The sequence below is a fragment of the Centruroides sculpturatus genome, unplaced genomic scaffold, assembly GCF_000671375.1.
Source record: "Centruroides sculpturatus isolate CEXI.00-Female unplaced genomic scaffold, Cexi_2.0 scaffold323, whole genome shotgun sequence".
Taxonomy (NCBI): domain Eukaryota; kingdom Metazoa; phylum Arthropoda; class Arachnida; order Scorpiones; family Buthidae; genus Centruroides; species Centruroides sculpturatus.
In genome coordinates, this window is record NW_019384566.1 from 143,313 (window position 1) to 168,524 (window position 25,212).

The window sequence follows — 25,212 nt, forward strand, 5'->3', positions numbered from 1 at the left end:
GAAAGAATTCCAGTCGGCAAATTTAAATTTTCGCCAGTGCTGTGGCGCTTCAATCTTTGGCTATGTCTTGGGCTACTCAAATATTTTACGTTTTTGATACTAAATTAACATCTGAAATATAATTTTTTATTATTTTTATATTTTTCAATATATTTATTTTGTTTGTACAAAATAAAAAAATAATTTTTAACGATACGATAGTCTTTGTTAGGCTTTACATCGACGAAAATTCAACGCGAAGCGACACGCAACGGAGGAAAATTTCGGCATCGGATACGTTAAACTACTTTTTCGTACGTAAATCAGTTATCCGAAATATCAGTTATCCGGACAACCCCAGTCCCCAATTGATTCGGAAAATCGACGCTCTACTGTATATATGTTACCATGGTACACAGAGTACGTCATGAAAATGCACACTAAGAAGGAATTTTTCGAAATTACCCTCTGCGCGGGGGAGAGAAAGAGAATTAAGGCTTCTACTGTACTATTTTAGATGCGATTTTTTTGTTTTTGATAGTAATAACTTAATTTTCAAACGTACAATATTTATCAAATTATCCAAATCGTTTGCCCGAGTATCGCCGGGCTGATTTGCTAGTACATCATAATTTAGATAATTTATTATTTACTGATAATTATGGCTTTGTGACACATAGGCATTCTCCCTCGGCAGGAAGAATGCCTCTCGGGAAACTGACCCTTGTTCTTTTTCTTAATATAATCCATCAAGATTTATTTGACTTTTAATGAAAATAATAATTCAACGAGCAGTCTTGAGTCGGAATTGATCCGATCTCGGATCTCTCGTAAATTTAAGTTTCTTATTACAGTATATCGTTTCTTCTTCTCGACTTTCTATAAGATCAAGCAATACAGTCATTGAAGAAAATGCTTATTTGATATTAGGGTTTCCAACGTCCTCCATTGAACTGTATTGTTTTCCCGTCTTGCTTTTGTCAATGGTGTCCTTCTTTAGGTTACAATTTAAATTGTTTGTTTTTCTTTAATTTTACTTTATTCTTTCTGAAATATTACTTGCAGACGACGTTTCAATGGTTCATTTTCTTATTTTAAAATAATATTTTGGTCTTTATCATTCATTAAAGTTTCTAGAGTGACAGAAAGAGAAAGACACCGCTATTTATCAGAGTCGGACAAGTAAATGAAATTTAGGGACTCGATTAGGATTGCGATGTGGAATAGTTGGTAATACAGTAATTCTAACATTCAGTTTAAAACCTTACTATTTAATGTTGTATAATTTATAGTTTTTATAACAAACTACTTTGTTCTAAATGTTTTTCATTGTACAATGTCTGTGCAATATCCTCCATTTTTGTATAAAAAAAAGTTGGTAGTCCTATTTGATGCATAATAGTGACGTAGTCTATTAAAAACAAAAACTAAATCTAGTGACAAATATACATGAATTTAACAGTGATTAAAAAGTATGGATGGCCTTTGTTTTCTGTAAGTCCCATTATTTTTTTCCACATTCTTTGCTATTAAATTGGTTTGGTTTACAGTATTTGATTACGGCAACGTGATACTTAGGCGACCTGCCGAGGAAGGATGTCTCCCGGGAAACTGGCCCTTTTTCTTTTAATTTATTAACTCTTTCCGCCCTGTGGGCCCTAAGAGAGCCTCTTTTAGCAAGCCCATTATGGATTCGACCAGACTCACAATGGGACAGCTGGATGGTGAGAGACAGGACCCGACAGGCCAAATGGACCACCCCGGCAAATTCCTGGGGATGTATCGACCCGTCCGGATTTGAATCCGAATCCCCCAGAGCGGTATGCTGCCACCTTAACCGCTCGACCATCTGGCCGGAAAATTGGTCCTTATTTAGATGTTACCAGCACCAGATTAACCAATAGAAAAATAAGACAAATGTCTAGGGCCCGTAATTCAGAGGAGCCCGACTTCAGTACAGGAAAAATAAATAATAATAAATTAAATTATTTTTTTTAATGTTTTCAATAAATCTTTAATAATCTAAATATATAAAATTACTTGTCCTGGCTGACTAAGCCACTGATTCATCATTGCCCAGAGCAAACCGCTTAACCTAAGAAATGAAATTTGGTACATAGTTAGGGGGTGTCATGAGAATGAACACTAAGAAGGTATTTTACGAAATTCCCCCGCGGGGGAGAGGGAGCGCATTAAGGCTTAACCTGAAGAACAGTTTCTACTGTACTATTTAGATGCGATTTTTTGTTTTCAACTACATTTATTTTTCATTGAGTACTTAGGTGTATTAAATTGATAACATTTCAGACATTGTTATAAATATTTTTATATTTCGATTTTTTAATCAAATGTTCGAACCGTTTTAAATTCGAATTTGTTATTGCATATTGGTTCGATTATACAACGATTGTAAACGTTCCAGAAAATTGATCAAAATTGAAAACAGTTCGTTTGATTCTCAGCAATTCTCATTATTCTCAGCGGTAGGTGTTATATAACAATTACTATAGTTGTTGAAATACTGAATATAAATGGGGTTTGTTTGCTTGTTTTGGTTACCCCGCGGGCGAAGTCGCGGGTAACAGCTAGTGTAGAATATTTGTTGTCATTTTTAAATAATACTAATAAATGTCGTCATAATAATCAATTGATAAAGTAATAAAATCGGATTCAGTGCTACATACTGTACCAGTGTATAGTGTACATGATAACTACAAATATGCATGTACTGTACATGTATTATATTATTGTTTGTATTCTCTATTATTAATAAAAATTTTAAGTGATATACATTATTTCAGATTTATTTAGAAGCAACTTATTTAAATGAGGCCCAATTAATATTTTGTCTAGGGCCCACTAGAGGCTTAATTTGATACTGGATTCATTCCAGATTCTCAACATCAGATGACTATACAGAAAATGCTGTTCTAAAGATTGCAGTGGTGTGCCGTCATTAGAAGCGGTGGATGCGCCGCTTCCCTTGTATTTTCTAAAAAATAAATACATATTAATTTTAATTATATGAAAATAATCGCACAATATTTTATTATAACCGCATTATGTATCTTATTACAAATTTCTATACTACACGTGAAAAAAAAAATAAGATCGCTATTGTATATTCGAATATTAGTGGCGGAGTGGAAGCGCTGTATTGTCAGCATCCAAAAAGCCAGATTCGCGCATGCGCTTTACAGAGCACTAACCTCACCCGGTTTAGCCGGTGGAAGCCTAGGACCTTGGGTGCATGCTACACATATATCGCATCTAATTCTATCCAGGACCGGTTCTGGGCTTTAGCCACCTGCCCGCTAGATATTTGGCCACCTTCGCCTGATTATGTGAATTATGAGTAGATTTATAACTTAACCCAACCGATAAGAATTTACTGGTATATTTTTATGATAGTTCTGTATTGTTGACAGGAGTTTTAAAATATCCGTTAAAATATTTGATATATTTATTCCGCTCTCCGATTTTATATTACTCACGGATTTTAATGCTAAATCAGTGATATTACGATTTCGTATGTCCAATCTTTAAGGGGATGTAGATAAAAACGTGTATGTTAAAAAATTAACTGTTACTTTGGTAGCATAATTTACAACTAAATTTAATGAATAAGAGAGATGCACGAGGTACAGAAAAAGCTCTAGAATTTATTTTCCTTAAATTAACGATTTATGTATCCGTTTGTCATAAAAATTTGTCTTTCCACTTTTTTTCCGAGACTACAAATATTCGAGCACAAAGTAACCGGTTTCGACTTATTTCTACTTAAGAAGTAGTTAAATAATTAAGCGATTAGGGAATTGGGGACGTAAACAAAACCCTGATGAAAGAGCCGGAAGAATACTTAAAAGCTTAACCGAACCAATCTCTAGCCGAGTACAGTGGGGACTGATTTCTTCGAAATACTGTATTAGATGTAATAAAGACAGAAATTTTTCGAGTTCGACGAGAGTGACCGAAAAGTTGTAAATTTTCGAAATTTCCGTGAACAACACCTGGTTCTAAAATGAATTAGTTAGAAAACAAGACGGACAATCTATTAAGTTTAACATATTTAGATTTTTGCAGCTATGGTGAGAAACGTTTAAAATTTACAAGAACCCCGTCGCGTCTTTTCAGGTATATTAGTGATGCGACAAAAGAGGCATTTGAAATTGACCTGTATCGGCACCCATGGGATTTGGCAGCCCGCGTGCATGTATACACCGCACACCTAGCAGGACCGTCTCTGATTCCACTCGTACGGAGCTATTTGACTAAGTGGTTAAGATTTTAAGATTTAAAGAGTAAAGAATATTTTGTTATTTTTATGTACGTTTCATTACAAAGCTATATTTAATTATAATTTTCTGTAAAAGTATATTCGTACAATTGAAGAATGTTTTATATCAGGTATGTATATCCACCAGACATTTTATTTCACCAAGTAAGTTTTTATAATTTTATTTTTAATTTTAGCCCTTATATCGTGGCTAACGATTCAGAATGTTATTGCGATATTGAAAATTTATTTTAAAAAAGTTTTGGCACGAGATCATATAATGAAAAAGAAAACATTATTAAAAGAGAAAGGCCAATGCCTAAGTTAAATATAAACGCTTCAATAAAAAATTTGTTCGACATTTTCACGATAAAATGGCTCTGTAAAGGCATAAAAATGCAAAAATTGTTTTGTTGGCTTGAAATTATTCAAATTAAATTAGTGTGTGGAATAAGAATGGCTTTGACAATTTAACTGGCAAAAGACACGAAAAATCGTCGATTCTTTCGTATTTGAAGCAATTTGGAAATCGAAGTGGAATAGAATTTAATATTAGTAAATAATATAAAATAAATATTGAAAATTATAACGAGATACACAGTATTTAAATTAATAGATGTTATATGTTTTTATCAAAGCAAGAATTGTCATTTAGAGGGTAATCTATTGAATGTAATAACAGAGATAATTATATTGAACTTGTTTATTTATTAAGTACGTCAGATAAATAATCTATTAAAAATACATTTAAAGAAAGAATTAATTGATTGCCCCTGGAAGTCGGCTTCTTATAGAAACACCGCTTCCCTATCATCAAATGTCACGGCACGCCACTGAAAGATTGGACTTACGATTTAATAACTGCTTGTAACAGTGAATAGTACAGTCCAATACAGTTACTAAGCAACTTATTTAAATGGGTCACAATTTAAATTTTGTCTAGGGCGCGCTAGACGTTTAGACAGAGTGTTACTAACATAAAGATAACCCGAAAAACTCCACGTGGCCAGCCCGTTGGCAGAGAAGCGAACCCACGACCAATTACAACGTTTAGTGATTTTATCCACTTAGCCATTGGTGGGCTCTTTGCTACTAGACAATTTGTTTACGCTGTAAAACTCATTTTCAAATGAAGTAGATGAACATATATTATTAAATCATAAAATTTATAAAAAATAAATGGGTTCTTTTACAGTTTATTATTGTAATTCCTGTAATTAAATGTTTTTCAGGACTCCGCGCTCAGGTCTGGACACTAACTTGACTAGAGGTATTTTTTGGGATTTCACAATACGGTAACTACCTCGTATATCCATTCAAATATTGATGGCAGTATGGCGGAGTAGTTAAGTCACTAGACTGATGCTTTGGAGAACCGGGAATAAATTTGAACGAGTTAAAAAACCCTAAATTTTTTGGGGAGTCCGTCCCACCCCTCATCACCGGGCTGCCCCATTAAAGTCGGACCGAATCCACAATAGATCTTGATTATTAAAAAAAGAAAAAAACCCTTTTCCTCGACTGCGTGGTGAGGGACGGAGCCAACATATCCAGGAAAGTGAGGATGGTCTACCCGAAAAATTCCTGATCCCGGGTTTGCCCGGTTTTCGATCTCGGGTTAGCCCGAACGATAGGCTTCCACCTTAACCGCTCGGCCATCCAGCCGTCGAATAAATAATAGGAATTTTATAATGTACGAACCTTATATTCGACATTTTAACTAACACTCTGTTTTAGAAATTGAAAAGAAATTAATCTAGGGAAGATTCTAAATTAATTACTTTTGTAAAATAGAAAATGATACGCCGCGATAATAGAAAATATCCGTGTAATTTAAAGAAATATTCAAAAAAGCATTTACCTTTAGATTTAGAATTCATAACACCAGATGGCGGTATAATCGAGTGATATCATTTGTGCCCACTCGAAATACTAATATAAATGAAGTTAAAAATTGAAATAAAACGATAGAATAGTGAGAATAATGCACTTATTGATTTCTGTTTTTATCTTTAGACAGATTCAAGCTTTTTAAACAATTGAATCGTGAACTAAGATTTTTTCGGGTCACACACACACGCTCTTCATTATCTAGTTTTATTTCTGTAGACATTTTATTCCTTTATAATCCAGACATTCTCTTAGGAGTAATTTGGCTAGACTTATATATCTATAAGTAGTTCTTTTTATCCAATCAACGAATCAAATACGATATTTCCGTTTTGATTACTTGAAGTAAGCCAACACCTTTTGAATCTTGGTTTTCGATTCACATGTTCGTTTTCTTGTCTTACACCACTACTCATCCATTGTCGTAGAAACGGTAAAAACAAAACTCTTAATTTTATAAAGGACCAATCTTCAAATACAGACGTTGCTCCTTAAAAAAGAGGATTTGTTATCCTTTAAAATTCTATCAATGAAGTTTCAAAATTAGACGAAACCACAAACCATCTATTGAAATATTGATCATTGCTTATGGGTGAGAAACGCATCTTCAAAAATTATAAGCCAAACATAATGATATATAAATATACCTCAATATCAAATAGCTGATCCTCTGGACATGGTTTCGACAATTTTTATATTAAGACATTTCTCAGAATTTAGAGTATGAATTTTATAGTAAGCTAAAAGGTATGAGATGTACAGGTACATTTCATATTAATCCCATGTTTTCATATTTCATATTTTTCTATTGAAAAGAAAGGATAGACTAATGTAATCCTATTAAGATGTGCACGTTGAAGATTTCGTAAAACAATAAACAGGTAATTGATACATATATTCACATCAAGAAATCAAAAAGGTTCATGAATTTTATTATGAAAAAAAGTGATTAGCGAAACGTCTTCAATAATTCAATGAAAAGATCTATGATTCCGATTTATTGATTGGGTCTTAGTGCTATATAATCTTCAGGCTTATCCTTTCCGGAAGGGAATAGAGATTTTGAAATAACAGATCTTGAAAATTCGTTCTTATTTGATAACAGTGACATTTGTGAAATACTTTATTCTAAAATTAAATTCAAAATAAGGAAATCAAAGATTATGCAGTAAAGTATCTTCAACTATAAAAATAATTTGAAAATCGTAAACAATTAAGCATGTAGGATAGGTGATATTGTGAAAAAACAAAATATCAATTATTCTAAGCTTTAACTTAAAATTCTGAATTATTTATAATCCAAAAATACAGAAGGTGAAAATCGTCATAAAGCAAAATATAATTCAGGAGTATCTTGACTTCCGGTGAAAATTGGAAGTTCATATATATCTGGTCTTGACTTTCATCTAGCTAACTCCGTCTCGAAATTAAAGAAGGGCAGACAAACAGCCAACAGTGCGAATTTATAGGTTTACAATTTTTTCAAATTGCAGTCCAATAATTTCTGAATTGCCATAAATTCCTTCTTATTATTATAATTTCTAGGTCAGTTAAAGAACTTTATTTAGAAAAACTTCTCAATGCGATTATAAACTCTATAGTAGCAGAGATGTGCATAGTGTTCGACGAGATCACAAGTGTATTTACATGAAAAGTGAATTATCAACATTTTATCATATTTACTAGGTTATCATGTATACATTTTCAAATGCTCCTCTTTAATATTGTTTGAGTGAATGATTTGCTTGACCAAATTTAATCTTTATGACCTTTCACTTACAGAAGAAAAGAATGTCGAAATAGAAAAAAAAAGAAGAATATGTTTAATGGAATAAGCAATTAATTATATTCCTTTAATTAAAAATAAATTATAAATTAAACTCGGAGAATTATATGACACTCAAAACTTGATCGTCCAACCAAATTGTGCTCGAGACTTTGCAATAATTCTCGTTATTTAGTACTAATTTAGTAGACTCTATTGAGTTTTTATATCTGCCAGTTTAAAAATGAAAATACAAAAATATCTATTTAGTAAAGGGGTTATTTTTATTTGATGATCGATCGAAAACAATCAGAACATACATCTCAGCGATCTCGATCGATCATCAACTATAAAGACCACTTGAAGTCGATCGAAAATTGATATATTCGTGTTTGTTTGATTGGGTGTTGTGCTCTTTGGCGTCAATATAACGCCACTCCTTTATTCTAACAATGGGCGAAAGTAACCTGACGTCAGATTGACGTAAAAAGGGTGTACATCTCAAACCAACAAACAAATATGCATTCTGTTTGCTGTTTTCCTCATAATTTATTTAATAAAAGTAAAAATTAATTACAAAATAATGTTTAGCTATTTTCAGTTCTAAATTAATATACAGTATTTTTAATAAACGAAACTCAAAAATCCGGTATAGGAAAATTTTAGAGTATCTTTATTTTATGAATAATTCTTTTAAAAAATTATAGTAATAAATAACTAGACTATTCTAAAACTAAATATTATTTATTTATTTTTGAAATAAAAAATTTTGGTCGACAAAACGGCTTTAAATGAGAACAAGTTCAATAAATTTAGCATTTTAAATTAAATATTACTTTGAAATTTCGTGTAAAATTTTAATTATAGTTAGTGCTTTAAATGATTTTGAATATTTTTCCTTTCCTAATTTAACACATCGCTATCAAATGAGAAATCTGTTAAAGTATTACCTTGCTTTACGACTGTAGACTTATATTCCTTGATTTTACTAGTATAAATTTTCTATTGTAACTTATAAGAATCTGAATCCTTTGTTTGTCGATCTTGTGTGATATTTATACAATTAAAATCATTTTTAGGAACATAATCTTAATTTATAACGTTGTTTATAAGGCTCGCTTTACGACGGGTTTCCAGTAGCCAATTACAATCTTAAAGCGGGGTAAAAAACATCATAAACTTTTTAAATATTTGAATTTAATATAAATTTTCCCAAAATTAAATTTAAATGAATTAGCTTCTTAAATACATTATATTAATTTGATCCGACATAATTATTAATTACATGTTATAAAATAATATTTTTTAATATTTTAAACATTTAAAAATATTTTAAAGTTATATTTGCGTTATTATTATTAATAAAAAAATATTTTTTAATCTCCTGAGTATTTTTTATTTAATTTAAACTAAATTCGAACTAGTTTAGAAGTCAACTTAGCAAAATAAAATAATTTTATTAGAAAAAAAATTCATTCTGAATTATCAATTACATATAGACTACTAAATAATTTGTTATAATTTTTTCAAGTTGCTTTAAATTCTTTATTTTAAATATCTACTTTTATTTTAAAAATTGGCTAAATGCCTATAAATAATACAATTAAATAAATAAGAAGTTCAATGAAATTTTTAGAAAATATTTAATCCCTAATTTAATATCCTAAATTAAAGTTGCATTTTAATATTTTCCTCTAAATTAAATTATATAAAATCCATGCATGAGAGGTTTTCAGAAGAGTTTTAATGTAAAAAAAACTTGAGAGATTTTTTTGGTTGTTACTTAAATTATTATTTTTGTTATCTATTCTATTCACGGTGTTTTGTCTCTGTTTTTAGTTATTAAAGCTTGTATTTAAGCTTATATATACGCTGTACATAGGCTATATATCCGCTATACTTTGTAATTTGATATATAATTTATATGTAATCGAAGTTTGATTGTGTGTGTGTGTGTGTATATATATATATATATATATATATATTGCCTATAGATTATAGACGGTCAAACTTCGATATATCGCTACTATTGTACGAAACCATATCAAAGCGTGACTATATAAATAAATTACCTATATTTTCATGTTCCTACGAAAACATGAAGATAATTTTCGTGTTCCTGTGGAAGTCCTTAATATTTACAGATTAATCTTTAAGATATTAATATAATGTGACAAGTACATTCGCGATCACAAATACTATTAAAGGTGTTTTTATTATATTGAAAAATGCCATATATCTTAAGATATTATAGCAGTTAAGTTCATAAAAGTTGCATTTGTAATTTCTTTCATTAATTGAAGCAAAGGTGGATATCAAACAGTAAGATACTTTAACAATTAAAGAATATTCAGAAAATCATGGTTAAACTATTAATAATAGATTCTTACCTAAATGTGTCGCACAGAATCATAAATGTGTAATAAATCAATATTCTGTTTCTATGGATTTGATCTAATCCTTATAAAGAGTAGTGATTTTAAAACATTGAGTGAATTTTTATAATCATGCCTTATATAAGTTACCATAGTCTTATAAGGTAAACGTACTCTACAACAAGCAATTATTTATTGTGACATCGTCACAATGCCGGGCTGTAATTTTTAATCCCATTTTTAATTTATTTCATTTAAAATATATGTTCTCCACCTGAAATTAGTAGTAATCTTACTCCTGTACATCATACTTTTCCTTTAACTGCTTTCAGGAGAAAAATTTTGAACTGAAATAACGTAAGTTTTGGTTAGTATCGGAAGTTTATATACAGTTTATCGGGGTCTCCTATCCCTACGGTTTCCATATCTGGTCTGGACTTTCACCTACCTAACTCCGTTCTCGAGACTAAAGAAAGACTGACGGACGGTTGACAGTGGGAATTTATAGATGTACATTTTTTTCAAATTGCAGTCCAACCCCCCCTCGAATTTTCATATAAATCTTGAAGCTGAGAAGACAAATGTGACAATCTTCGAGTGTTTTGACAGTAAAATGTTTTTCTTATTAAAGATTATAAGATTCAAATATTTTAAATCAGTTCATAATATAAGTACGGATTTTACTTGTTTTAGGTACAGATGCGTTTAATCTAAATTATATTACCTGATTTACTTTTTAATCCTGTAAAATATAACATTAAAATATATTTTTCGAACATTTCGATTAATATTATAACAAACTTAACTTAAATGACAATTTCCTAAACAATGTATACATTTTCGACTAATTTACTACTGTTTTAGATTTTTTTAAATAAATAAATAAATAAAAAACCTCTATGACAGATCTAACCTATTTATCTGATGTTTTGTTAACATTTGCTAAACGTGCGCCAGTTAGTGACTTCAGCATATTCTTTAACCGTGTAGTTGCTATACAATACAACATCACGTACAGCACCACATCATGAGAAGACAACAATTGGTCACTTGTCAAGAAAAGGTCACGAAAGCACAAATTTAGTATTGTTATACATAACTTAATTTTCTCTAAAGAAAAAAAATATATGATAAATTTTCAAATTATCTTGATAAGAAAGTATTTCACATTCTTTTTTCTTTAAATTAATTAATTAAGTTTCTTTTTGTAGTGTAAATTAATAATTTTAAATCAAAATAAAGCCATAGATAATTGTTAAAATAAAATGTGAGTTTTATAGTTTTTTATGGCTTAAATTCTTATTTAAAATCAATTTAATATGAAAGTGAAAAAATAATTCCATATATAAAAAGAGATCTAAAATTTTAGTATTAAAAATGAAAAGTTAATTAATTATATTGTATAAGTTTAAAATTCATATTTTATTCAAAAATTTTCTAAAATCTAGACATGGATTTAGCATCTTAGATGTTAGTAGGATTTAGACTCAAGGATGATATTCTATGTATAGAGATATAATAGGATTGCTCCCAATTCGGTATAAAATATCGCTTTTGTTTTTTTTTTATTTTAAATAAGAATAATAAATTTTAAAAAAATATCTTTGCTTGTTTTGAGACAATCAAATTGCATCAAGGGATCAGAAGGATCTTAAGGGATTTTTCCGTTCTTAGGATCAAATAAAAAGAATATATCATGCACTTCAAGACAAAATTTCAACCTTAATGATTATTGAAAAGTGTAGAAATATATTTATTAACTCTAACTTTAAATAAATTAATGAATTCAGGTATTAAATTACAAACTATTAAAAATTTACTATCACGTCATTAATAGACATGGAAACATGAAGTATCAAAAGATAAATTGATTTTTTTAAGGATATGTTTACGAGGTTCTTTGATATAAATTCAGCTTCTAATTATAATAATTACTTGACAATAATAGTGGCCCAAAAGTCAGTTAACTCGGATTTACTTATTGTTTACAAAAACATTAAAATCCACGTCAACAGTTGCATTTTTATTATTCGTGATTCACTAGCTTCCAATTAAACAGACTATACTGTAGCTGTTTCAATCCAATTTAAACATTTCTTAAAATATATTTCTGTTACAGTAATTGACTTTTGGCCTATTCTATATATCTGTAATGGAAAAATTGAATGTACCTAATAAATTTACAGAATATCTAATATTTATAATTGATGATAAGTTTTAAGATAAGGTAAAATTAAAAAATAATTAAATGTGACACTTTAATTGCGAGACATGATAGTTCTATTAAGGAATTTGTCTCTAGTATCTCTTGATAGGATTTTTAGAAAAATTTATATAAAAAATTATTGTAAATTTTTCATAAATGCTAATAATTTCACCGAAATGTTAAGAATACAGCTTACTTTGTTTCTATTTTCTAATTAAAGCTGTTTTTTTGCAAAATTTTCTTATGTATGAATAAATAAATTGTATAAATCTCTAGATATTCAGTTACAAATTGGATAATTAACTTAAGATAAACCTGTCTTTGACTTTCTTTTATAAACATAACTATTTATGTGCATTTTCAATTATTAAATTACATAATAAAATATACCGTAATAATTATTTAGGCCTATTTACAACTTTAAACAATAAAATATATTTAATTCGATCATTTCAAAAATAATAGATGATTTCTGACATTTCTTATGAATGAATTTGCTTATTTTATAATTTTATAATGAATTTAAATATTAATACGATTCAATTAGAATCAATTTAATGTAATTTCAAATGTTAAAAATATATATAAGAAAGAAATCAGGAAGAAAAATGCGGATACAACGCGGAATAACGTGAACGAGAGACAAAAATGTTAATAATTTCCGTTTCCGGTATTGGATCCTCCCGAAAATCAATAAATCAACATCGTACAAATATGACATCTTTTTTGATATAGAAATGGTATTTTTATTCTTTATTAGGCCACTTTTAATTATTTTTATGTTTTAAATAACGACAAACTTACAGTGTTGCTTGAAATCAGTTATTCTTTGTCAGAAACAACTCGAAACATGTAAATCTCTGTATCGATTTTTTCACCAGAGCATTACTCTCCCTACAAATATACTACATATTATAAAAAAAAAAGTAAAAAATCGAACTTTTCTTTAGCTTTTTTTAAATAACAAATCAATGAAAATTGTAATTACCTCATTTTAAAGAATATAAATTATAATTGATCAATATTAATTTATATTGACATTATAAATATAAATTTGCTTAAAATAGAATAAATTGTATTATAAAATTAAAATAGCTCATAAAATGTACGCTATTTTGGTAATAATCGAATTTTTGAAGCGTTTTTCGTGATTATATTTTTCATACAATTTTTTTTTTATCACATTTACACGAAAGTAATGTATATAGTAACCATGTTTTTATATTTGACAACAGATAAAATTGTCTTCCAATCAATACATTTTTCTTAACATTTGAGCCTAAGAGGCACTATAATTATTTAAAATAAACCAATATATGTATAAAATAATATAAAAATTATAGTTTCTTTTCAGAAAAAAATTACATGATTTAATGAAATATTTCCATTCAATTTTATCATTTTCCTTATAAACTTCCTTTAAAAATCTCAGAGATAATATACATAACCAAGTAACTTCCTTGTTTAATCTAAAATTTAAATGAGATTTTTATCATCTTTTAAGAGGTGTAACTAGTTCTTGGCAATGTTATAATTATTCTATAAATATCAAACATATAATTGTTTACTTATTCATCACCTGAAATAGTTTATAGATCTATATAAAGTAATTGAAAGTTTTAAAAGTTAGAAGCTTCTCCTTACAATTAAAAAAATATACATATTATACGGTAACCAGATACAATAATGTCTTTATCTGTAAGTCTCTCTTTAGAAATTCTGTATTACTAATAACTCGTTTACATATTTACATACATAAAATACGTGCATACTCATATTCATTGACACATATTTTTCACATATTTACTCATATTACAAATAAACATGATTTAAATTCTCCATTTATCTTCAGAAATAAACTAATGTTCCTTCTGTAACAGTCTCTTCTTCCTTGTGAGTTAATAAATATATAATTTATTTAATAAATAAAATTAAAATCAAATTAATTTATTTTCTTAATTTCGTATAATCCTTATTGTCTAATCTATTAATATTATATTCAATATTTGATTATATAATAGTTTCAAATTCATTTTATTTCTACTTAAATGAGTTTCTTAATAATAAATTTTTATAATGTTTAATTTTAAAATTATAACTTAATCCTTAATGTAAAGGATTTATGCTTTTTTTACGAATAAATAGAATAAGTATTTATGCTCTTTTAAGTCAAATTACGTATTTTTATAAATACTATTAATGATTAATTTGATCATTATATAATTGTTTACTATAAAAATACAGTATTTTATTTATATTTTGTAATATAAAAAAATACATATTATTTACATAATGAATTTCTTTAAAGTGATAATGGAAATGAATCATTTGGTATTTTAAACTGAATTAAGTTACTGTCTTAATGAATTTAACAAAGAAAAATATATTTTTACATCAAGATATCAATTTTTTTTCTTCTTTCCATTATTTACTACACGGTTACGATCTTCAACTTTTTTGTCATTGATGTAAGCATTCACGAATAAGAAAGAATATATACACGAAACTCTCACGATCACAAAGAAGACTACACAAAAGGAAGAGCATTAGTCACGAAGACATAGAAACGTCATTAAGAAAAACAAGAATAAAGTACAAACATCGAAGATGAACAATGTCTACGAGAAGCAGAAGCTGCCAGAGTTATCACAAAAGATAAGCAACACGGAATGAACACCGGCAGTCACGAAGAACGGTCAGAAACGACGAGTGAAACAATCACTATCACCAACCATGGACATCCACTCACTTCGTGATGTCAGCTATGTTGTGGAAGTTAGGGGGACCACATCTCGTAAGAGCAAAATGGGACATTGATTGGTCACGTGACGAGAGCATTTTGTCGTATACTAAGTGGAAGAGGGTATGGTGTCGCCAACCACGTGACCGACAATGAGCTACGATGTTATCTCCCGACTGCAGTTCATTTTTTTTCTCTTACTTATTCTCCTAATCTTAGTAATCTTTCTTTTTTATGTTATATTACATAATATTTTAAATGAAGAAGAAAGAATTTTGAAATAATTTCTTGTACAAACGGCACAACAGATTCAAAAATATATGACAACTCCCTTTTTCCACACATGTCAATCACCTTAACTGTAGAAGTCTCAGACTCGTAGCTACGGGGAGGCTATGAGATAGCTAAACTCCCTTAGTTAGTCAATAGTGCCCATATAAAGTATATATAATATATGCTTTCGCTTCCACCACATAAACTCAGGCTAATAGGCCTAGTGCTGGCTGAAAAAAATACCAGTCACAATTTTTTCAGTTGATCTCTCTACCCCGCAATGATTTATTCCTGGTTAGGGAACTGAGAAGTCTAGAAGCATGACATAGTACTAATTAAACTAATTGGAATATATATATGATGCTATAATTATATCTAAGCATAAAAACATGAATCTAAAACAATACAGTAAGTTATATCGATTATTTTCAAGTGCTCAACATAAAGTACAGGAGTGTCGTTATCTGTTAATCTGTTATCTAACTTTATGTTTAGAGGAGATTGGATAACAAATAGATTTGTTATATACATTTTTATTCATTTATTAACATAATTATCCAAATTATTCTCCTCTAGATTACTCAATAACAAAATCTAATTGCATTATACACTACAGGCCTATAATTTCATAAGCATTTGATATTTCTTTAAGTTTTACTTATAATCTAAATGTATACTGTCTACTAAAAATTATATTTTTTTTAATTTTAGATACTTTTTAACGTATGTTTTACTGTAAATTTTCTATATTTTTCTTTATGCGAGGCAACATTGTTGTGACGAAACTACTTGATTCGGGAATAATCAATACTCGCGTGAAATTGTGTACTATCAAATTTACTGTGTTAATAATTGATTTGAGATGAAATTTTAATTTCGATATTTAGCGCATAATCCTGAACATTATTTATAAATATTTCTTCATTCAAAACTATAAATCAAATAAAATATCTTAAAAAGTAAGAAAGGTCAATGTCTCCTTTGCTTTCATATTATCTTATCAATAAAAATTTCTATCAGTTGAAGATGTTCTTAATTTTGAATCTTTCTTACAATATATCTTAAATATGAAGTTTTAAACCTTTAAAATTGCTTTTGGATTTGTTTTCTATGAATTAACGAATTTTCTTTGTAAGTTTTTTAGAGCAAATTTTTGAATATGAAGAGTTAAAACTTTTTGGGTTACTATTTTTGGATATGAATCGCTTTTAGAGTAAACTGAATTTTTTAAGAAACTTTTATTATAAATATTCTTCAGAGTAAAAATGTTCAGTGGCTAATTTTTGACAAAAATTTTTTATAAAGTTCTTAATTTGGTGAAAATGTTAAAAGAGACAATAAAAATAGAACTGTTCACACAGTTCGCGTGCATTCGCTTCAACAATCTGTCCTTGGATTTCAGAGGTTAAAGGTCAAAAGACAACTAAAGTGGTCTATCAGGTGCGCCCTCTTTCGCTCCAAACATCGAATCGATGCGGCCATTTTGAACTAGAAATCTTTACGAGATAAATCAAGAATAAAATTATAAATAAAACTTTATTCTGTGCCAAAATCTTTTAGCATTATATTTAATCGTTTTTGATTTTATATAATAATTCTATTTTTTGAAATTACAATAAAAATAAATATTAGGCTAAATAGGCTTATATTTTTGCCAAACTTTATTATTGATTCTAAACTTAAACGATTTCTACAAATAAATAATTTATTATTTAAATAAAATAAATAGTTGCTATTATAAATATTTTATTAGTTTATAATATTTTAAATTTTAAATTAGGTTATTACCCGCGGATTAAATTTATTTCGTATAAAAACTATACTGTGACGTGATTGGTTGTTTTAAAAAACGCAATTAATTTTAAATAAGTAAAAGTATAAAATAGTATATTTTATTTATTAAACTTATTGATTTTGTTGCGTGTTTTTATGAAATGTTTTTTATGAAACGCTTAATTGATTTTTATATAATTATTGAACTGAATATAACTATAACATAAAATGAAATATTGTTTTGTCTATTATAATGCCCTTGCTTCATGCTAAATTAAGTGCAATAATTAACCTCAAAATATAATTGAAGGAAGGAAAAACTAGCTTATATTTTTAATTTTAATAAAACTCCTCAATTATTTATCAAAATTGATATTAATTTAAAATTTTGCAAGTTACATTTATAAAACAAAATATGACATAATGTATGCAAGATTTTTATAGGTTTCTACCGTAAAAATTTAGATTATATGCATGTAGTCAAATCTTTATAATAAATTTATCATTTATATGAATAGAATAAATATATAATTTATTTAAATGCCGTTTAATGCTGTAAAGTTCCAACAATTAAAATACCAGTTTGGAAATTTTATTGAAGAAAATGTTTTTATTCTACACCACGCTTTTAAAGACGAACAAGTCTGTAATAAAATAGTTTTATAACTAAGATCGGTTCTGGGTGGTCGGAAGGATAAAGAGTGACATTAGAGTGGGTTTGTTCAAAACAACGTTTTACTGTATTCACGTGAAACATAATAATGATTCTGAATTCTTCTATTTTTTGAGGAAATTTTTGAAATCGTATTTATTTTTCTGAGTTTATTACATAAGTCTCTTTCACAAGAGGGCAGGTAGGCCCTTTTACAGGAATCCTGTTGGTCTCTCTTTCACAGGGCTTCACATTTGTAGGAACCACAAAAACACATTTTATAAATTATTCATTTTGTTGTATTTCTTATGTATTTAAAAAAAAGATCTTTGTTTTTGAATATCTTAGGGTACCTCAAAAAGACCTTCAATATATAGATCCTCTCAAGCTACTTCTGAAACGGCCTGATTGTAAAAATATAAACTGATTTTTATGTTATATTTTACAATAATCTATCTACTATGTTTATAATTAATCTTAAACGAAAGTAAAATATCAACTTTGATTATTTTAAGATTAATTATAAACATGGTAGATAGGTTATCATTAATATATTGAAGATATCAAACTAAAGCAATAGGAAGTTATAATCTGAAGATATATGAAAGAACATCAGTTTGTGTACACTTATCTATCAAAGCACATTTTTTTATGAGTTTATAATGTTTAGAACATAGAATTATTTTTGTATATAGGCCTACTATAAAATTGAACATCAAGAAAATGTGTATTAATTTATCATAATATGCAATATATAGATGCAATAGATATTCTCATTTCATTACAATAATTGTTACAAGTGGATATTAATGTCCAGATTAATATATAAATAGATATTTTAAATAATAATTTGGGGAATATTTTCAACGATATATTTTAAAATTTAAATTAATTTAAAAAGTAATGTATTTATATAGTGTTTTAAACTGCATTTCAGGTATTTTTTATGAACAATTACATGTTTTTTTTGTACTTTTTTCCGCTTAAAAATAGCTATAGACTATAGACTTCATTTAATCAAAATAAATATATGAATATATTAAACTTTATTGAAATTAAATTAAATTTTGATTAAAAAAGATAAACAGTTTAATATCAAGCCACATATTTTGCCAGTTATTGATTTATTTAGTGATTGCGCTATAAAATTATTATTATTATTATTATTATATTTTTAAACTTACCTTAGTATCAAAATCAGCAATACAATCTCTTCGAAACTCATCAAAAATTCCTTGCGATTTCAATTGTCCAACTATTGTATTTACTACAGTCGAATCGCTAGATTGAACATGTGCTAAATTATTTTCCATTTTTTAAAATATAATTATTACTTTATAACATTTTTTTTGCTTGAATAAAAATACTTATACATTCAACAAAATNTTTTTTTTTTTATCTGTTCTGATAACAAACTATTCATTAAAACCTAAATAAAGAATCATGTATGAACTCTCTCTAGCAACTGATTTACAACCGTATCAATCAGTGAGGCCCACTAAATTTCACATAATAGCTCAGATAAAGTAACCTAATTGTCTCTACTAAAAAAGAATGACTTATCTTTAATATATATACTTTAAATACAATTAGTATTGAGTAGATTTAGCATTTAAATCACTTTTAAAATAATGTACACGTCCTTAAGAATATAAGGCCATATGTAAATTCTAACAATATATCGAATATTTTAAAATGGATATTTTTAACGTATTTTAAAGATTATAAATTTGTATTCGAGTTTTTAAAGCGGTTATTTAAATTAGTAAAACAGTAGAAGTGGGATGAATGATCTCGTAAAGAGGAAAAAAATAACGACTCAAAATGTCTGCCCATTCTGATGGTTAACCAATGCGAAAAGTGGAAAGGAAAGTTATATATTTATGAGAAGAGATTCGCTATCGAAGATGACGAAAGGGGCAAAATAATCTAGGAGGAAAAAAAGGTGGGGACAATGCGGAAAAGACAACAGGTATGCCAAGTTCACTGTCACTGCCCTACATATCCAACCGACCTACATACTATACATACGGCGGTTAGAGAGGGGAAGAGAGACGGGCATCTCGCTGTGCAAGTTCACGCAAGCGTGCCTGTCATTAATAAGTCGGGGGAAGGAAGAACTGATTGTCACGTGTCCCCCATTCGCACGTGTTTACTTGTGTGACGTCACGGCTCCTTGACCACGAAGACCGATGACGCGACCAAGATGGCGGCTAGTGGGTACATGGAGGATAAGAACAGTGGAGAGAATATGGACGATATGTTGGACTCTTCTAACTACGATTATTTAGAGATTGTTCATAAGAATGGTCTTTTTAATCATACGTATCCCTATTCAAACAGTACAACGTTTAGTTGCAGTCAAAATGGTACAACTATAGTGAAATGTTTGGAACGACTGAGCGGTTTAAACAAAGTTGAAACGTCTTCGATAAATGGTTTAGATATATTGAAGAATGGTATGAAGACATTTTCACGTCACGATGGCAGAAATAATCATGTTTTTCGACACGAAAGACGTACGACTCGTTTGGATAGAGTCGGGAGTACTGACAGGTAAGATTCCCTTTCTTTGACTTCAATTCCCGATTATCTTACTCCCAATGCATTTCCCTATTTCATTCATTACCAATATAATCAAACGCGTAACCTTATGGCATTTATTTGTTTATTTTAAATCATTTATGATTATCTGATTGGATTTATAATACGGCTGACGACAGGAAGTGGAACAAAGGATCGACTTTCAATCTTCTGGTCCGAGGCCCTTCTAAGGGGCGGACGGTAAATGCGTCGGGCGAATGAGATATCCACCTATATTACCATTACCTGCCTGTATTTTCTTCTTTAAATCGTCCCTCTTTCCATCATTCCTACTCTACATATTTTCTAAAGCCACTAGTGATGAAAGACGTTCATCCCGAGACAATGAATTGGGAGGGGTCGTAAACTCCCCGTTTTGTAAATAATCCCTTCCCCACATTCGTATAATTTATATTCGTGTAGGTTAAAACTAATCTAAACTCTTTCTTAAATTATACACTGTGATGAGAGAAGCTCCTAAGTTATGAAAGGGAATACAGTATATATATTTTTCCTTGACATAATGGTTTTTAATTTGCATATTTTGATTATCGTATATCATAAAGGCACTCGAAATTGTTCTATGTATATAGTTACCATATATTGAATACTTTTTATAACCATATGGATCGGTGGGCAAACAACGTGTTCGTTGTAAACTCGATGCAGATATTAATAGCTGAAAGAACAATAGAACCGATGTCTGGTTCATCTATATTTTGTCTTAAAAAAGTTTGTCTTGACTTAGTGAGTATCATGTGGATTGCTTTTTAAAATAATGTATATAAATGGTTAAATTTATAAAATTGATTTATCAGAATTTTAAATTTGCTGTTTTTCTTCACTTAAAAACATTGATTTTGTTCCAATGTAAGGAAGTCGTTTTATTGCGATTAAAAATGAATTTATAATCATTTTAATATAAAATTATCATTGAGAATTATCTATGTGCTTATTGTGACTTTTTTAAAATGTAATTTTAAAAATATACTCTTGATGTTTTCATTTATTGTATATTTGAATGCAAAAAAGAAAAAATAAACAGTAATTACTATTGTTTTACAGTGAATTTAAAATGTTTTTTTAGAAAGATTATTGAATAATTTATAAGTTTTAGGCTTATGTATTATTAATATAATTTTAACGAGCATTATTTTTTTTATAATTCAAATTGTTTAAAAAAGTAAATTAGAATAATTTAAAAATTTTTTAAATCCTAAAAAGACTTAAAAGAGCAAATATCTTTTTTGCATTAAACATTTCATTCATTTTAGGGATATTTTGATAAATTAGCAGGCATTTAAGTACTATTCATAAACATTGTAACTGCTATAGAATGGGTAGAATTTAGAAAAGAATTCTATTAGATTCTATATATTTAATAACTTTAATTTCTTCCATAAAGGTTCAGTTAATGGAAAGTATATTTGTTTGGATAAATTTAGGTGTTGAATTTAGTTTTTTTCAAATTGGAGAATCCTAAATTTATAATTTTACTATTTATTCAGTTTTGTCATTTTATTTAATTTAAAAAATTAAGTTAATTTATAAATCACAAAATATTAGTATTATTGACAAAAAAATGTGGTTTTTAGGAAATAAACTCAAAAAGAAGCTTGCAAAACTTTGCTAGATGGAGGATTGTTTATAATTTATGCAAAACATTTATTATTATAAGGATTTAATCATGTGATTAAATTAATTATTTACATTAAATTTAGAATTGATTTAATTATGTAATACTAACATTACAATAAACCTATGTATCTTACTTATATCATCTAGACTAGTTTTTAGGTTGATATAAGGAAGAATATTAAGAAATAAAGTACAGAAACTAATCAAATTAGTAACTTGCTGATATATTCTTTTATATTTCTAACTGATTTATAGGCTTCATAGCTTGTTTCTTAACAGTTACATAAAATATTAGTTTACTGCTTGCTTACTTATATTTCTATATTATAAAAGAGGCCATTGTTGTTAAGAGTATTTTTAAAGTGATAAATGAATACAACTAGCATTTTAGAATAAAAATGACTGATTTGGATTTATAGAACAATACATGATAGGAGTATAAGGTGCTGATAAAGAAAACCATTTGCTTCTGTCTAATTTAAAATTACATTACATAAATATACTTTATATTATATTTATGTTTCAATTGTAATAAGAAAGAAAATAGTAAATTTTGAAATTTGTTTTTTTATTATATAAAGTAATAAAGCTTATTTATAGATATTTAATTGAGTTTAATATTATTTTGCATATTATATATATACACAAACACTATTTATAGCAGTACAACTTAAAAATGTATAATTTAAGTATAAAATCAAATTTGTTGCAGTTAATTTTGTTGATACTTCTCATTTTTCCATAATAGAATAAACTTTGTCCATGATCTTACTTGTTTACAGTGATGAAAAAAATTATAAGATTAATTACAGTAAGTACTTTAAAATTTAAAAATGTCCTTGAAGTTTTGAAGTTTGGATTTTTTGGATATTCTTTACTATATTTCTAAGGATATAATACTTTAATTAAAAAATTCTAGTTTAATTTGATGATTAAATGTTAAGTGCTGTTGTTATAAAGACTTCTATCATAATTTTTTTCACAGAAAATCAATTTATTTATTTATTAATGAAGAAATGTTTTTTTTTTTAGTTTGATAATTCCGTTCTGTAAGTTATACATTATTTAAGTAATGTTGATGCATCTAAAATAATTACTTTTGTATAAGAGGCCAGAGTAAATATCAGTAAAACCCATTAAATCTGAAAGAAATAAATCCAGTTTTCTAATACTGACTGAAAACCTAACCAATGTATCCCTTGATATAACACAAAAGTTTTTGTATAATAATGTTATAATAAAAGGAACAAGTTTGCTTGATTTAATATATTATTATATTTAATATTTATTGCCTTCTTTTTATTTATACTTTATTAAGAAAAATTAAAAAATAAATTGATTAAATTGGCATATTGGCATAACCTTTGTTTGTAATTTATATGCAAGTACCTTTATTTGAATTTTTAATGGATTTCAATATAAATATTCAAGGCTTAGATTCACAAATTTGTATCTTGAATAACTTAAAAGCTTCAGAAAGATATGAACTATGTTTCTAAAGAGTTATTAGTTAATATATAATTTGTAGTTTTAAAGATGTTATAATCGATTAAGTCTGTTCATTTTAAGCCTTTAGTAGAATTCATGGGATTTGTTTAATATAATTGAGATTCTGTTTTTGTATAGTGTGAGTTGTGGGGTGTCTAAATTTAAAAATTTCTACAGGAATTTAAGAGATTTTTCAGACTAACAATTGCATTTTTGACATGGAATTTTGTTGCCTTGCTTCACATTTCGTTATGTCTTTTTTGAAAAATTTTCTTTGATCATGAAATAAAACAGATCTAAAAATAGTTTAAATTATGTTTGAAAATCCCGATTAAAATGTGATTTTTATTAAATTATTTTAAAACATTCACTTATTTTTATGGAGTCTTTTTTATTATATTTATATATATTGAATCTAGCAAAAATTAACCAAAAATAAATTAAAAGAACTAAATGCAAATCTGTATTTCATATACAATAGGCCTATGTTAAAAAATTAGTTGCTAAAATAAGTTTTAGCAACTAACTTTTTATATATTGTATTATATTATTCTGTTTCATTTTTATATTACAGTTAATAAGTAAAATATATTTATATGCATTAAAAGTGAAATAAATGTTAATGGTTATAAAACAAATTGATTACCACTTGCTAATACTTAGTTAGCATCACCTGTTTGTAGAAAATAGACAATATAATTGTGAGTTTTAAATAAACTCTTAATAACTTAATTTAAGTAAAGATGGTTGACTATAAAAAATGAAACAGAAATATAGTATTATTTCGGATACAAGTTTTGATTATTTTGAATCTTCTTGATGGTTTTTTTTTATGTTGATTAGAATTTAAAAATGATAGTATCAAAATGTAATTTTATCTATATTTATCATTATTTATAAAATAGCAATTCCATTTTATTTTATTTTATTATTCAACAAAAGTTCAAATAATTAAAGAAATTTATAACAGTTTTAGTTTATAATTCAAATTAATAACAGGAAGTTGTTCTGTTTTGTAGAGTGAAAGATGTTATTAAAGACAAAAAGATCTTGTATACTGATTTAGGTATTTGGTATATTTAGTATATATAACTCAAGATTTTCAGTTAGTAAAAATGATAGACCAATCAATTGCAGTTCATATTAGACAAAGTTTTCAATATCCCTCACATAATTTCATTTATAGTAAAGTAGAAGTTTGAATTCTCAGTTATCTTTAATGAAAAATATCAAACATGTATCTTGAAATTATTTTAAAAATATAATTAACCATGTTTTAAATATGTAGCTTTCTATAGCTTTCCATATTTTAAAGATTGATTTGATGTTAAATAATTTTAATTCTGTTTTTTATGTTTATGAATGCAATAATTTATGAATATAATTGCCGATAATTTTGACATAATTGAACTGTTTTTTTTTTCTATAAGAATAGGACTTAAATGTGATATTTATTATATTTTAAGCTTGTTATTAAATTGTATATTGGGGAAGCTGATTTCTGAGTTATATTTAAAGGATCATTATTACAAATGTAGTAATGTAATTTTATTTATTATAAATTACATCTCTTG

General features: G+C 27.4%; 1 protein-coding gene and 1 long non-coding RNA gene across 5 annotated transcripts in view; one reads left to right on the forward strand and one right to left on the reverse strand.

Moving 5' to 3' along the window:
* Positions 1-7,171: 7,171 nt before the first annotated feature.
* LOC111624056 lies at positions 7,172-12,789 on the reverse strand. Its single transcript, XR_002756512.1, has 3 exons — positions 12,688-12,789; positions 8,861-9,061; positions 7,172-7,273 (listed from the first exon to the last, which is right to left on the reverse strand). It is a non-coding gene; the product is annotated as an uncharacterized LOC111624056 (long non-coding RNA).
* A 7,084-nt stretch (positions 12,790-19,873) lies between these two features.
* LOC111624048 (zinc finger protein AEBP2-like) overlaps positions 19,874-25,212 on the forward strand; it is a 125,173-nt gene continuing 119,834 nt past the window's right edge. For 2 of the 4 annotated variants that reach the window (XR_002756507.1, XM_023366829.1), the window contains exon 1: positions 19,876-20,485. Coding sequence is in view for 3 of the 4 variants with exons in the window: in XM_023366829.1 (XP_023222597.1) it covers positions 20,136-20,485 (350 nt within the window). In the remaining variant the exon portion in view is untranslated. Of the gene's footprint in view, positions 20,486-25,212 lie in introns of all 4 variants that reach the window. The other 2 variants (XM_023366828.1, XM_023366827.1) reach the window with 2 other exon arrangements.